The sequence below is a fragment of the Eremomyces bilateralis genome, assembly GCF_010015585.1.
Source record: "Eremomyces bilateralis CBS 781.70 unplaced genomic scaffold P152scaffold_17, whole genome shotgun sequence".
Lineage (NCBI taxonomy): Eukaryota > Fungi > Ascomycota > Dothideomycetes > Eremomycetales > Eremomycetaceae > Eremomyces > Eremomyces bilateralis.
The window spans coordinates 476,874-491,776 of NW_022985083.1; the positions used below are offsets into that span (position 1 = coordinate 476,874).

General features: G+C 54.8%; 6 protein-coding genes across 6 annotated transcripts; 2 read left to right on the forward strand and 4 right to left on the reverse strand.

The window, feature by feature from the left end:
• Positions 1-168: 168 nt before the first annotated feature.
• P152DRAFT_483769 (uncharacterized protein) lies at positions 169-657 on the reverse strand (the record flags this gene model as incomplete). Its single annotated transcript, XM_033681965.1, has 2 exons — positions 169-449; positions 498-657. 2 exons carry the CDS (start codon positions 655-657, stop codon positions 169-171), a joined length of 441 nt encoding a protein of 146 aa, XP_033532325.1.
• A 1,015-nt stretch (positions 658-1,672) lies between these two features.
• Positions 1,673-3,036, forward strand: P152DRAFT_93644 (uncharacterized protein). The gene is made up of 2 exons (XM_033683356.1): positions 1,673-2,030; positions 2,211-3,036. The coding sequence occupies exons 1-2, from the start codon at positions 1,914-1,916 to the stop codon at positions 2,793-2,795; spliced, it is 702 nt and encodes a 233-aa protein (XP_033532326.1). The 5' UTR covers positions 1,673-1,913; the 3' UTR covers positions 2,796-3,036.
• P152DRAFT_93645 (uncharacterized protein) lies at positions 3,037-4,367 on the reverse strand. The gene has a single exon (XM_033683357.1). It carries the CDS (start codon positions 4,205-4,207, stop codon positions 3,278-3,280), a length of 930 nt encoding a protein of 309 aa, XP_033532327.1. The 5' UTR covers positions 4,208-4,367; the 3' UTR covers positions 3,037-3,277.
• Positions 4,368-5,003: 636 nt separating this feature from the next.
• On the reverse strand, positions 5,004-11,890 carry P152DRAFT_400869 (DUF1744-domain-containing protein; the record flags this gene model as incomplete). Its single annotated transcript, XM_033676591.1, has 4 exons — positions 5,004-10,356; positions 10,405-11,032; positions 11,078-11,369; positions 11,426-11,890. The coding sequence occupies 4 exons, from the start codon at positions 11,888-11,890 to the stop codon at positions 5,004-5,006; spliced, it is 6,738 nt and encodes a 2,245-aa protein (XP_033532328.1).
• Positions 11,891-12,322: 432 nt separating this feature from the next.
• Positions 12,323-13,087, forward strand: P152DRAFT_475520 (uncharacterized protein; the record flags this gene model as incomplete). Its single annotated transcript, XM_033681424.1, has 2 exons — positions 12,323-12,785; positions 12,837-13,087. 2 exons carry the CDS (start codon positions 12,323-12,325, stop codon positions 13,085-13,087), a joined length of 714 nt encoding a protein of 237 aa, XP_033532329.1.
• On the reverse strand, positions 12,975-14,517 carry P152DRAFT_460385 (uncharacterized protein). The gene has a single exon (XM_033679899.1). The coding sequence runs from the start codon at positions 14,296-14,298 to the stop codon at positions 13,471-13,473; it is 828 nt and encodes a 275-aa protein (XP_033532330.1). The 5' UTR covers positions 14,299-14,517; the 3' UTR covers positions 12,975-13,470.
• Between the last annotated feature and the right edge of the window lie 386 nt (positions 14,518-14,903).

Genomic DNA, 14,903 nt, shown 5'->3' on the forward strand with positions numbered 1-14,903 from the left:
GGGGCGGGAGGGTTGGTTGGTGGTGGAGGGAGGAGGCCCGAGTTTGGTGCGTTTTTTGGGAAGGGAGAGGTTGTGGTGGGTGGTGTTTTCTTTGTCAGAGGCGGCCATTTCGGAGCTGGTTGGTGGGTTAGGTTAGTTACGGATTCTGAGGGGATGGTGGATGCGGTCTTACCTTGGTCTCTTCTTTCCGAGGGATCGGAGGGGACTGTTTTCTTTATCTGCGCGAGCGGTCGTGGAATCTAGCCTGGGCATCTCGTGGTTCGTGATCGATCGCTCTCCGAGAGGTGCGGGTTTCACGGGCGACGGATTGGCGTATTTGTTCACCAATTCTTCAATGTTGGCGGATCTCAAGGACTGCGGTACACGGTTGATGCGCATCTCGAGTCTTGATCGGAGACCTTGCGCATGTAACGCGTAGATGGCACGAAGTTTGCGAGCTCGTTCGGTGACTGACCGTCAGTTAGCACCGTCGTATTTTAGGATGCGAGACGACTTACCTTCAAGCTGCAGATTATCAATAAGCGCCTGTCTTTGGGCGACAGTAATCTTCGGATATCTGGCAACATCTCGTTCCGGAGTCTTTTGCTCCTCGCCGGTCTTCGTTGGAACCACCGCCGCTGGTGGAGCGGCTTCTGGGAAGGCTCCAGGTATCGACATTTCGGCTACTTCAGTAGGAATCTGGATTCTATCGCGCTGTGGGGATCTCCAAATCGAGGCGCCAAATTGTAAGATTCGTTTGGCGGAGTTTGTGGTTTGATCCAATAGGTTTTGGGAGGTTGTAGAAGGCATTCTGATAGTCGCGATGTCGACGAGCTTTGGTGGGCTCTGCTGTAAACAAACCCAAGCCACGTATGTGAGGCGGTGCAAGTTTCAAGTCAGGTGATCAGTTCTGAGTTTGAATGAGCGGCGGATCGTTTTACCGGTCACCGGGATTGGCCGGCGTCGGATTTCCAACAAAACTCTTCACTTCTGGCAGAGAGTTTCTCTCTTTTCTTCTTTTCTCTTTACTGAACTACCCCTTCATATCCACTCCGTCTTTCGGTTTTAAAACGCAGCAATGGGAGCTGGAGGGGAATATGAAGGGCAGATGAAATTTTTTCGAAAAGAAAAGCCAGCCTCTTACCCCTTACAAGTCGCGTCAAGAGACGGTCGGTTTGCGAGGAAAACAGTTGTTGGTACATCCCCTTGCTTGATGAGGAATCAGTGGCTTGTGTGTGGCGTGTGGCTGGTCACATGACTTGGTTCTCACAGTCACGTACACGGTACACCTGCTTCTGATACATGATGAACCGTTGCAAATATGATAAAGTGCACCGTACTCAACTTTAAGCAATATAAATCGATGAAGCCATGGCGAGACAATGAGATGTCTGGTGCCTGTCCCGATATGAAACTTGGACGGTCCTGCTTGCTGCGTAGGAAGTACTGTAAACAAGAAACTATTTGCTACTGTCAACCTGTGCCTTGACTTCGAATGCTCTATGAATTTCCCTCACGAGACCACTCTTCAACTGGGAATATGTATCAAGTGACAGATGACAGCTTTCTCTGGCCAACCAGCATGCTGCTAATGCAAGAAGTGCCTGACTGTATTGCTGCCCAGCGAGAACCGTCCAGCAAGTCCAAGTGACAATCCAACATTCGCCCCGCAACGATGACCCCTCCAAGTCCACTTTGCTACATCACCCACATATGACAACTCACTCCCGCTATTCTCTCTCTCCCATTCACCCAACACCACTTCCCTTTCGCCTCCTCCACCAACCTATTTACTTCAGGACTACTCTTCTGTCCAAGTATCAGCCCTCTTTTCTGATACAACTACACATCGCCATCCCCTCATCCAATTCGCTTAGCGAACCCCCCCACACAGTTCCAACACTACCCCTCCAAGACACCTCACCACCGTCACCATGTCTTCACGCGGTCGCGGCGGCAAGTTCTCTAAGCCCAAGCGAGGCGGCGGACGACACTTCAACCGCAACCTTCAGCCCGTCGACAAGAACGGCGAGGCCATCAGCATGTGGGCGGTATGTAAATTCCCCGATGACTCCCCCGCTCCCCGCCACTGCATCGTCACCAATCTCCTCCTCCTCCTCCTCCTCCTCCTCCTCCTCCTCCTCCTCCTCCTCCTCCTCCTCCTCCTCCTCCTCCTCTTCCCACCCTTTCAACCTCCCAGTAAGACAATAACCCACTAACATCATCCCTAGGACCCCGCCGACCGCAAAGATCCCGAAGACTCCGACGACTCCTCCGAAGAGGAATCCTCCGAAGAAGAATCCTCCGAGGACGACGACCAACCCCAGTCTGCCATGACCCGCGAGGAGCGCCGCGCCGCCGCCAAGGCCCGCAAAGCTGCCGCCGCCGCCCGCTCCTCGGGTCGCCCGGAAGTTGGCGACCTGCCCCCGAACTCCTCTGAGGATGAGGACGACTCCGACTCCGACATGCCAGCGAACCCGAACCACACGACGAGCGCGCGCGCGCAGGCGTCCAAGGTGGCGAAGGCGCCGGGCGCTACGCCGGGCGCGGTGAAGAAGGCGGTGCAGGTGGCGAAGGCGGCGAAGGCGGCGAAAAAGGGGGAAGACTCGGAGGAGGATGAGGGGCCGGAGGAGGCACGGTTGGAGATGGAGAAGTTGCGGTTGGTGAGGGAGAGGCGGGAGGCGGAGGGGGCGAGGAGAAGGGCGGAGGAGGAGGAGAGGAGGGAGTTGGAGAAGGAGAAGAGGGAGCAGATGGAGAGGGAGGAGAGGAGGCGGGAGGCGGCGAGGGGACCGAAGGGGAAGAAGGGGAAGAAGTGAGGGTTGAATCACTCACCGTTGAAATGCGAAGACCCCTAGCATTGGCGAGGATGGATGTACCATCGATTGCATATGGACATTATGATGACTGCATAGAACTACTTAAAAAACGAAGCTTTCGCAATTGCTTTTCAAAATTGATGGAAAACTGGAATATCTCGGCTCATACAAGTTACCACACGTCCCAATGATTCCAACCACATAATACGCTCTGCATATTCGTTTTTTACCTCTCGTCTAACATTGCTACAGGCCCCGCCAGTCGCTGGAGACGATTCATGGCCAAAAACCTTATATCCCACAATAACGACAGTGACAGTGCTCTTCAATGCGACAGTGTCCCTTGCCCGACCAAAACACGCTGAAAACATCCCATAGACATACATCACATATAATGTTACCAAACACCACGTCAAGAAGGGCGTACCTCCCCTACCAAACAAATCCACCCGTAGCGTTAACTCTGCCGCTTCCGAACGCATCTACTCCTCCATCTCCCCTCGCTCTCGCCTCTCTTTAATCTCCCGTTCCGCCCTCTGCGTCGTCGTCATCCCCCTCCTCCCCTCCGCCCCCGGCCCCACCACCGGCGGCGTGCGATCCGCCGTATCGACCACGTTCGCATCGTACGTCATCCCGTCGATCAACCGCGCCTCGTTCCGCTCGCTCCCCGCCGCCACCTCCCTCCCCAGCGCGCTTTGTCCCGTCTCCCGCAAATGCACCGGCACCACGGCCGCCTTCCCCACCACCGGACTCCCCACCCCACTCGCCGCCCGCGCCGGCGTCCGCGCCCCCTCCCCAAACGCCACCAACGACCCCCCGTCGCTAAACCGATCGTCCCCCCCGTAATCCCCCACGCTACTCGCCGTCTCCCCCATCAGGCTCTTCCCCTCCCCCTCATTCTCGTGCTCCAGGTCCTCCTCGTCCCGCATCTGCACCCCTCCGTCCTCGCTCACCCGGTCCGTCGTCGCCGTCGCCCCGTCGTCCATCCCCACGTCGCTCCCACTTGCCCACGTCGTCCGCCCCCCAACCGATCCCGTCGCCGACGCGCTTCCCACTGTGCTGCGATCGCGCACCATGGTCGGCTCGCCCGCGCTACTGAAGAACGCCACGGTCGCATGGTGCCCAGCGCCGGGACCCGCGTGTGGATGCCCCGCTCCCGCGCCGCTGGGGTGTGTGGCGGCGGGGAACTGCGCGGGGCTGCCGGCTTGGACGGAGAGCGAGGTGTTGGAGGGGGCGAGGGAGCCGGTGGGGGGGCGGGCGGGTTGCTGGGAAATGCGTTCGAGGCCGGCGAGGCGGGAGATGCGGTCGGCGCGCTCGGCGTCGAGGGGGGCGGAGGAGCCAGGTTGGGAGGCGTGGTGGGGGAGGTGGCCGCGGTGGCCGTCTTTGATGGCGACAGTGCTGAGTTCGGACATGGAGGTGGTGGTGGAGGTGGGGGTGCCGCTGTTGGGGTTAGTACAAGGTTTCAGGATGGCATGTGATGTTGGGAGCGGTCGAGAGATCTAGGAGAACTTACGGGCCCATCTCCGAGGGAGTGAGCGAGTCGGAAGGCGGAGGAGGGAGGTTTATGAGCATCGGAGTGTTCGCCATGATGGTTGTATATCCGTAGCTGACCTTAGCCGGTCCGATCAATGACGTTGATCGACGTTGTTATCGTGTTGAAAAGAGGATGCTCCAGCCTTCAGACTTCGAATGGTTTACAAAGAGAGGGATGATTCACGATCGGAAATATTCTTAAAGAACCTTTGAATTCCTTCCTAGCAGTTCTTGTAAGGTGGGATGAGTGAAAGTTGTATGACAGCAGAGCTGAGGGATGTGAGGGAGAGAGCAGCTCATTGGACCCTTTGACCCTTTCACGCCGATCCACATCCCCCTCTCCCTCATTGGGAATTCACTGAACTCGAGGAACACTGTGTGACTGCAAGACTGCAAGACTGCAAGATCGCTGGAGGTCGCAGATATCAGAGTAAGCTTCCTGTACTTGTCCAACAGGTCCGATGGATACAATGACGCGATGAAGAAATGCCTAAGAGTACATGTATGATGTAGGCTAATGCAGGTACATCGTAAAAGTAAGCTGTAAGACCGACACCCAGACGCCTTCCAAAATGCATTCCCATTTCCAACCAATCCAACCCTCCTGGTGACATGAATGTGTAACTCCATAGACATGACGACATGAACATTTGCATAGGAATGGGGATCCGTCAATCAGAACCCATCGCCGGCCTCCGCCACCGCAGCATCGAGCATCTCCAGCCCATACCACCGCGCCACCTCCCTCAGCACCCGCATTCTCTCCCCCAGCTTCTCCCTACTCACCGTCCCCACCCACTCCCCAGCACAAGCACAATGCTCCATAAACTCATTCTTCCGGATCCGCGCACACTTCGCGCACTTGAGATCCTGTGTACACCACCGTACCACCATCGCCTGCACCTCCGCCACCAACGACTCCTCCACCCGCAACCGATCGAACTCTGCATCGCAATCACACCGCCACTTCGGAAGCGGCTGCACGCCTCTCCGCGACCCGCCCTCGCCGTCCCCGTCCACGTCGAACACCAGCGCCGACGCATCCCGACAGAGGTCGACGGACTTCGGCGCGCCGCACTCCTCGCACGTCATCTCGACGGGGCATTTCGCGCTAGGGTTCCGCCAGCGGGCTTCGGAGGCGAATTCGCGGACCTCGCAGAGGGAAAGGAGTTCTTTGCGGAGCATGCGCGCCTCGAGGGAGATCTCGCGGTCAAGGGAGAGGACTTGCATGAGCGACTTGATGAGCTGGAGGACAGGGTTGTTGTTGGCGGCGGAGGAGAGATGGGCGCCGGGGAGGGAGGGCATGGCATAGTCCGAGGCAAGGTCAGGATGCAGGAGCTCGGCGACCTGGCGACGGACGTGGCCTGCGATTCGCTTGGTGAGAGCCTTGGTGAAGGACTTGGGGAGGACGGATGTTATGACTGCGGTATCTTGGGTCAAGCTTCGGACTGGGAGTTGCGTGACTCGCAGCGTTTCGCTTTCCCCTTCTCCTGATACCGTGGGCCGCTTGCGTCCATGCATGAGATCGATGAACTGGATCACCCAGTCGCGGAAAACATCTTGAAGGTGCTGAGGAAGGACAGAGGCAAGTTGCCAATGCATCACGGTCTCCAATTGTTGTTCGGCCTCCGCGACGACCTCTTTGCAGCCAATGCCGCCGAAGTTGTAGTCATCGTACCAGACGAGGTAGTCCCAGTACTCTTGGATGTCGAGCTGAACAAAACTGAAGAGCGGTTTCGACTGCACGGTCTTGAGGATATACTGCGTGTAGGCAAAGGCGTTGCCAACCTCGCTCTTACTGGTCTGCAGGAGCAGTCGATGAGGGCTGGCGAACACGACCTGTGATCCAACCCGACGGAAGTCGCTGATGAGCTGCTGAAGCGCTTTCCGGGACATCATCTGGACGTAGTAGTGCAAGGCGCGGTCGTAGAGGAACGAACCCGGCGACTCCACCCATCGGACGAGGTGCTGGACCATGACGTCGGCCATCTGTCCGCCGTCGCGACATGCTTCGGACCACCACGCCTTCACCATCTCGCGAAGCACAACGATTCCAGTCGTCGCGAACGCATTGTCACTGTAGATGACGTGGCCGTCGTCGGCGATATTCTTATCCGAAGGAGCGGCAGGGTTGAACGAGAACGAGTCGGCCCCTTCCGCGTCATTCACCAGCGAGGACGCTAGAATGGTGTTGATCGCAAGGTTTCGTAGGCTCAAGTCGATGCAGACGGAAGAATACGTCCCCGGGTTGTTGACCTCGGGCATCTCAACCGTCTCCAGCGGCCCGACAATGTCGTCTTTCTCGTAGCCAGCATGATCAGGTTTTGACCCGGTGGACCACCACAAGACAACCCGCTCTTTGAGTAGACGTCGAGCATACGCCACATCGATCAGGAAGCGAGGGTCATGCCCTTCCATGTTACATAGCGGAACGTTTCCGTATCGGGCGAGCTCGATGAGGTGCGATACCCACGCACCAAGGGTGAGGTAGTGCGTGACCAGCCGCTTCGCAACGAAGGTCTGCCAGCCCAGGGGCGGAAGGTTTTTGTCCGACTCATCGAACTTCAACGGAAGATTAGGGAACTCCTTCATGATCGGCACGACGTGAGGAAGAAGTCGGTGGTGCTGGCTCTGCACGACAAGGATGAAGCTCCCTTCCTTTTCGTCGTTCCGCATCTTCTTCATTGCGTCGCCGAGTTCTAGGTATGCCTTCCTTTTCGTCGTCACTTGGGTGGTCTTGAAGTGCATGTCGGTCTGGTACTCGAAGCACTGCTGCCATGACTGATCCTCGGCACTTTCAGTGACTCGTTTAGAGTACGCATCTTTATAAAGCTTGTCGACATTCGGTAGACTCTGAGTGTCACGTCCTCGATTGAGGATGATGATGTGTCCCTGCGTGCCGGTACTGGAGCAGATGGCAAACACCTGCCGATCCCCGACACTGACATGATAGAGGTAAAGGAATTTCAGCTGTGCTTGAGCGAGATACGGATCCGGCTTTGCCACCTGCCGCAATGCACTGAGATCGAAGCCCTGCTCCAACCCCTTCCCCAGAACGCCTCGTTGGGTTTCATCAAAGGTGCAGACACTCCCTAACTCGAGAACTGCTCGCATGTTCAAGGGCAGCTGTCGCTCGTACACACCTTCGACACTAGGATGGTTGAAGAGGATGGAAAGTTGCTTGGACTCTCGAAGGTACACCGTTTCGGGCATTGTGAGCTTGAAAAGATGAACAGAGGGGTGGCTGTTGGGTAGAGTAAAGCCAACGACCTTCTCCACGTCACAACCTTCAATCTCAACGTCAGGAAGTTCGCTTCCCTTTAGATTCAGGAAGACAATTCGGGGGACAATGACCTTCAACGAGTGGATCTTCTTGTCAATCAGCACGAATGCCCGCACTTCTCCAGGTATGTCAGTCTCCTGGAGCTGCACAAGCTGCCAGTTCTGGATATACAGCATCTCCGATTGATTCCTAAAGTAGCTTCCAATGGCATCAGTTGGATCTGTGCGCCGATCGCCGAACAACTGACGCCGTCGAAGTCTCGCTTGCTTCTGGATCTTCCACTTTTGTTTCTGGTATCGAAGCCATCCTTCGTAATCCTTCGTGATCGACGGCATGACTGGAGGCAACGCAGCAAACGGATCGGCCTGCACGGGCACGGCAGGCTCAGGGGCTTTCCGCTTCTGAACCATCCTGGTCGCGATGGCTTTCTTCGTTTTGGCCACCGGCGTCGACCCAAAGTCCTCGAGATCCACCACTCGGTTCTGCAGGGTGTTGATATCCGCGTCATCCAATGGTTTCTTGGCCGCGTCGAACATGTCCGTCATCTTCTTCTGCTTGAGGACATCCTCCTTGTTGCGGATGCGGCGATCTAACCATTCCGGATGCGGTACACGGGGCACGGGGTTTTTGACTTTCTGTAGCGCCGCGGGAATGGTGATGAGCTTTTGGATGACCGATCCGAGACGGTCACGGTAGTAGTCCCAGTCGATGATCGTTCGTGGGTCCATGTCCTTCGGGTCTTCTCGGAGCCATTTACGAAGGTAGAAGCGTTTCGTCTGCGGCTCTGACGAGAAGATGGCCACTGGAATGGCTCGCTCGGTAACAGGGGCGTGCTTCGGCCTTGAGGAGATAACGTATTTGCAGTTGAGACCTTTGTCCTTCACCATCTGCTCTCCTAGGAACTCGGCTAGTCGCTTGGCTGTGGTGATGGCGGTCGATTTTTGCGCGCCATATTCGTCCAAGGCTTTGGCCATGTTCTTGTTTTCGCAAATCAGATCGATGAGCTCCTCGTCCGCCAAAGTCGATCCACACTGATCCAGGACATCCAGCCATCGGTTCGCGACCTGTGCCACGGCTCCGTAGCATTCGGCGAGCGTCGATCCTTCCAAGAAGAACTTGAAGATCTGCGTCTGGAAAATTTTGATCAATTTCAGCTCGCCACGGCGTTTGACCTCAAACCCTTTCAGTTCCGCCAAGGTGCCATCGTGATTGAACACGGCGTATCGCTTCTTCAAGTTCTTGTCCTCCTCCTTCGATGTCGGAAGCATCATTGCTTTGTACGGGCCATCCACCTCGAAGAAGATCGAGTTCTCGCTATGCGTCTCATAACGGAACGTTCCCGGGTCCTTCAACTCCTGATACTGATCATTTGTGAACTTCGCGTGCACAAGGTGATTCAGCATGACACATGGATAGGATATCGCCAACTTCTTGCCGTTCCTTAGTTTGAAAGCGAAGTTCTCCGGGAAAGTCGCAGGAAGAATACACCAGATACCGTCGGTGTCGAGTTCAAGTGGACGGCCAATCCGCTCGACCAACGTACGCGCCATTTGAATGATATGAGCTCCGGTAAGACACGTAACTCCCGCCATCTCCATTGAGTACCATCGAGAACCCTTTCGCATGACGTAGCCGTAGAAGCTGTTAAGAATGACCTTGTGGGCCAGTTGCAGGGAGTCGAACAGGATGATCATTTTCTTCGCTTCGTCCACCTCAGCAGCAGATGCGCCGGACGACTTGAGGGCATCCGTCTTGCCTTTCCAGACCTTTTGCTTGCCTTTGAAGTCGTAACGTCGATCTCGGAACATCTTCACAGTGTCCACGTAGAATGGGTTCTCTCGCTGGCAAATGATAGCTTCACGTTCGATAGTTTCAGTTGCGTGGATCTTATGGTAGATCTTCTTGCTGTAGTCCGTCAGTCGCTTCTTCACATGCGCGGCTTGTTCCGGTTCTGGCAGTTCGTGAAATGTCTGCAGTGGGTTGTTCGGGTATTTGCCCGGAAATCTTTCGTTCTCCAGTGCGTGTCGAATCATGTTGTATTCATCCCGCTTCGCAGGTAGGAATTCTCCTCGCCATGACCATGGCATCCGTCGATCACAGGTCTTCCCAGGCCGGTTGAAGTCGCATGCAGCGCAATCAGACTCCTTGATCATCGAATCGGGTTGCAAACGATTCGTTGTCATGATATTCGGGTACATAGAAGCGACGTCAAGATGGTATATCGATGGCCTTTCGTGCCGGTTCGGGGTTTCCTTGAGTTCAAGAAGCTTCTCCCTGATCTGTTGCTTCACCTCCTCATAGTTTGCAACATCTTCTAAAGCTTTTTTCTCCTCAACAACGATGCTGAACGTCAAGGCGGCGTCAAGATCCAGCAGCAGCTCATCGATTGCCGCAGTGTCAATGGCGAAGTTGCAAGGAATGTCACTCCGGAAGACGCCTGCTTCGATACTTTCGACATGGCCACCAACGTATGTTTCGGATTCGAGCAAATGCCCGTTCCAAAATGACTCGTTCGGTGGTTTGTGCTTGTTCGGCAGGAGGATCCCTTTTTCGTAGGCTTGAACCATCAGCAACATCTCGCAAAGTGTCCCCGTGCCCTTCCTAAGCACATCGTCGGGTCCCAAGGGGATTATCGTGCAAAGAGAGTAGACAAAGGGGTGCACATATTTCATGTAAAGGTAATAGGTGGCAACTGCATCAGATACTGAGTACTCAGCGAGGGTTTGAGGTCGCTCGCTTGCGTATCTGTAATCATGTAAGCAACAGCGCGGAATACCGATTACAACCACTTACGGTGTCATTAGTTCTGGATCCAATTCGTCGGGATCATAACCAAGCTTAGCGACAGTGACCGCCTTCAGGCCTCTACTGCCCTGGGGAAGGTAGCTGTCTCGATTGACCCACGCAAATGCGTCCATATGGGCACAATAGTCGGAATGGTAGATCTCCTCATTATTCTTCCTGAAACCGATCTCTTGGAACATATCCATCCCATTCACGCTTGCTCGCGCTTCGACGAACGGCCAATCGAAGAAATCACCGTTGTACGTGACGATGACCGTGGGTTTCGCCTCCTTGATATGCTCGAAGAATCTCTGGAGCAGCGCTCTCTCATCGGGCTCGTTGAAGATCATGAAGGGGCCGTCATATTCGGGCTTCGGGGTGTAGTCAAAGTCAGAAATATCCTCCGAAACAATTTCGCGGTTCGTTATAAGGAATCCTTGCCCATCGATCATGTACGATATCATCATAATTTGGTCGATAGCGGCATCGGGGAATTTCAGGGGCAGTTTGGTCGTTTCGATATCGAAGGCCATGATGACCGGATCGGCACGCTGCAGTCGTTCCTCCAAGCATTTCATTGATACAACTCCATGCTTGGCCTCGACCGTATACCACTTTCCTACCCGAACATCTGTGTCTGATTAGTATGCTGTATTGACTCGAGGGAAAGCAGCCATCATACCGAGATCAATAGCCACTCGAACATGGTAAGGAACATCATATTCCCGGATGTCCACTATGAAGTCGCTGGCGTCAATTACGCCGTTATTTCGTGTTTCATAAGCATTCTCATCATCAAATATATCGAATCCCGCATTGGCATTGGCCACCTCCGCGTAGGTGTCCATCGCGTTCATTCTTTTCTTGTTCTTCTCGGCGATTGGCATCAGGATCTTCCGCGACGTGAGAAGGTCGGAGACGTTTGCGAAAGAGAGCTTGAGGAGAACTCGGCGATACCCAAGGAGGTGATTTGGCTGTGTCCCGTTAGGCCGGGCGACATTCAAGCCTCGAGCGAGGTGCCGCAACATACCATCTGCAAATCCTCCTTTTCCACGCGCTTCACATCCTTGAGTGCCCCATCCAATGCCCGCCGGCACCATTCCTCCACTTCACCTTCTCTTCCTCGGCGAATTGCGATCAGAAAATACGGATCGTACTCCATAGTTGCCTTGAAGGTGTTTCCATCCTCCTCGATGAAGTAGAAGTCCACTGCAGCTCGACCTCCGGGGACGTTGTCATCTTGTATGGTGGTGCTGTGGAAGTTACACAGCCATCCTTCCTTTTTGCGTCCGGCATCATATCTGGCAAATCCGAAGGTTTCGTCTATTGAGTGTGCAAGTCGGATTGACTCAAATTTGTCGTTCTGCGATGTTTCCTCTCCGCGTCTCAGGGACCCGAGTGATATGGGGTCTCTTCTTTGTGTCCGTGGGCCATAGGAGGTTCTCCCATCTTTTCCGAGTCGTTTGTATGGCTGGTTCGGCCGGCGAGTGGGCATCTTGGTTGTCGTGTGACGCGGGGGATCAGTAAGGTCGAAGACAAAGGAGATGGAGTACTATGAAAATGCTATTGCGGATGTATCATGATCTGTAAACATGAGCCACCTGAACTCCTTGCGATGCAGAATGAAATGGAGTATCACAAATATTGAAGGCACAATAAAGCATGAAATTGATGTTCTTTACAGTAAGCGGAAGACGTGAAGTGGTGGATGGACATCGCGTCTTTCCTCTTCCTCTTTACGCGCCAAAACGCCGAAACGCGTCGAGGTTGGACCCCTGTCGCATGGTTTCGGGAACTATGCCTATTATGGGTTAGCGTCTTTTTTACTTGCAGAATAGCAGAACCGCATCTCAACTACATCTTTGGGTTGAACAGTCGGCGTAGCCAATCTCACCATACTCGCCGCCACTAGACACACATTGTAAATATGGCGGATGATACCAGTCAGCAAGGAGAGCATGTGGAGGAGCAGAGGCGGGAAGTCGAACGACGGACCTCGGCGCGTCGATCGAACATCAAAAAGGACTACGAGCGCCCAACCGACCCAACCCAACTCCATCCCTTCGATCCAGAGTACGAGCGGCCGACCACGAAGCCGAAACATGGCGTGTGGTCCTTGCTGGACCGCGCACGCGCGCCGGGGAAATCGCAGGAGGTGTGGTTGACGGAGGAGGAGATGCCCAAGTACCGGATGCCGGAAGCGAAGCCGCGGGCGCCTGGAGCGAAGCCCGACGAAAACGATCCGGTGGAGAAGAACGTATGGAATGCCATGGAGATGTTGGGCGTGGACAACTTCATGGTTGCTATTCGGACCCGCTGTGTTCGGAATGCCTTCATGACTGGATTGGGGATGGGTTTCGGAATGACCGCCCTGCGGCTGATCATGCGGAGTAAGTAGTCCCAATGCCGTGGTGAACAATCTACTCATCGTTCGACTGTAGAGTCCAAAGGCGCCGCGACCTGGGGTGTCTTAACCTCTGCGGGAACGTCATCGCTGGTATTCCCCTATTGCCTATACAAAAACCGCCTCGAAAAGAGCCACATGCAGAGGGCCGTGGACATCTCCCAGCAGAAGAAAATCGCCGCGGAGAAAAAACGCGAGGAGGACCGCGCGGCAAGGAGAAAGGCCAAAGAGGAGGAAGACCAACGACGAGAAGAAGCGAAGCGGAAATCGACGTGGAAGTTTTGGTAGCGGGCGGCTCATACCTCCACATGATCTATGTCTCGACTTTTGTATACCATTGTCACTGAATGCATTTCATGGAGTCCTGCATCATTTGAAGGGATATCTCGCCAATTTCACTCGACGATACAGGTGTGCATCGATCACTAACGCTTCGTCATGGATTGAAGTTGACTACCGGCGCAAGTGCTCACCGCTGAGCGATTTTTGGCACCCCCTTCGACGAACCACTTTCCATGAATTCTCAAGCGGATACCCGGGTATCCAAATCCAACGCCTCCAATCCCGCTCATGTGCAATATCGCCCAAATTCGTCATCATTCCCTACGCCACACGACTTTCCGCCATCCCAATACGGTACAAACCAACGCCATCCCATGCAAGCTAACCCCTTAAACAGCGAACTTCGACGCCCCTCGCAGCGCCGCATGCGTCTTCAACGGCGAGCTATTCCGCGACTGGTTCCGCGACTTTCCCACCCGCATCGCTCGCCGACGTTCATAGCGCCTCTCCCGCTCCTCGCGCGCCATGCGGGCGCGATACCGCTCGAGCTGCTCCTGGCGCTTCCGCTGGCGCTCCGCCTCGATCTGCGCGGTGGGTTTGAATCCGACGCCGTTGATGCCGGTGCCGTCATCGTCGGGGTCGGTGGCAAGGTGGCCGGTGATTTCGAAATCTTGCCACGTCAGGGAGAGTGGGGCGGGGGTGGGGGATGGAGGAGAGTGGAAGGTCTCGGCCGTGCTGAAGGTGTCGGAGAGGGCGAAGGCGACGTGCTTCTGCTTCGGGTCCTGAGATGGCTCCATGGATGTCGGTGTGGGGGGGTCGGAGGGGTCGGGAGAGGGGGTCTTCCGCTTCATCTTGATGCCATCCAGGGCGTCAAGGCGTTCGCGGAGTAATGCAGGCGGTGCGGACGGGGAGATGCTCGATTCGGCCGAATTTCCATTTAGGTTATGAGAAGAGCCCCCCATTTCTTCGTTCGAGCCCTTGGGCGGTGTCTGGTCAGGCGACGGGAGCGTGACATCACTCATCGGGGAATATATCGGGAGCCCGATGGCCAGATTGAGCCCCGCAAGCTGTGCTGCGACTCGGCTCCGGGGACTAGCTTGGCCCGACTCGTTGGTCATTCCATCATCGTGAAGGGATGGGTTTCGGTTCGATAGGTGCAATGCCATTGGCTTCGTCCAGGCATATTTGGAGTTGTTGATGGGGTTATCGGCGACCATGTTAGATGGGGCCGGCATCTCATACTTCAAGGTTGATTGCGGGGTCCAGGACCAGGATGACATGAGCGGCGGGGCTGTCGCTGGCTCGCTGCAGGGGTGGGGTCACCCTGAGATGTTGAGAAGAGGTAAAGAATACAAGGGATTGATGATTTATGAAATTCTAGGGTGAGGATAAGATGCTCGAACTTGGGGTCTGGAGAAATATACGAAGTAATCTAGCTGTCCGAATTAATAATTGTGATTTGTGTGCATGCGGTGGCAATAGTGACTCTGAAGTGGAGATTCATCTGGGGGCATTGTATGCTGATTGCGTTCTCAGCCACTTATACAGATATCCATGGCATGTCCAATCGATTGTAGTCGTATTATCTCCTATTTTGATATTGTCGTACTATATTGGGATAGGTATTATGCGAGCAGCATAAGCCACTGGTCAGCATTATAGCGTAGTCCTTTGGTGGACGAAGGATGGATTTTATATTGGAAGTGTATCTGTCTCAACCATTTCAAGGCAATTGCAGGATCCTGCATCTAAACCATTCCTGTTATACAATTCAATTGAAAGGAATACTTCTCCTCATGGACGGAAAAGTCAAACTCCAACC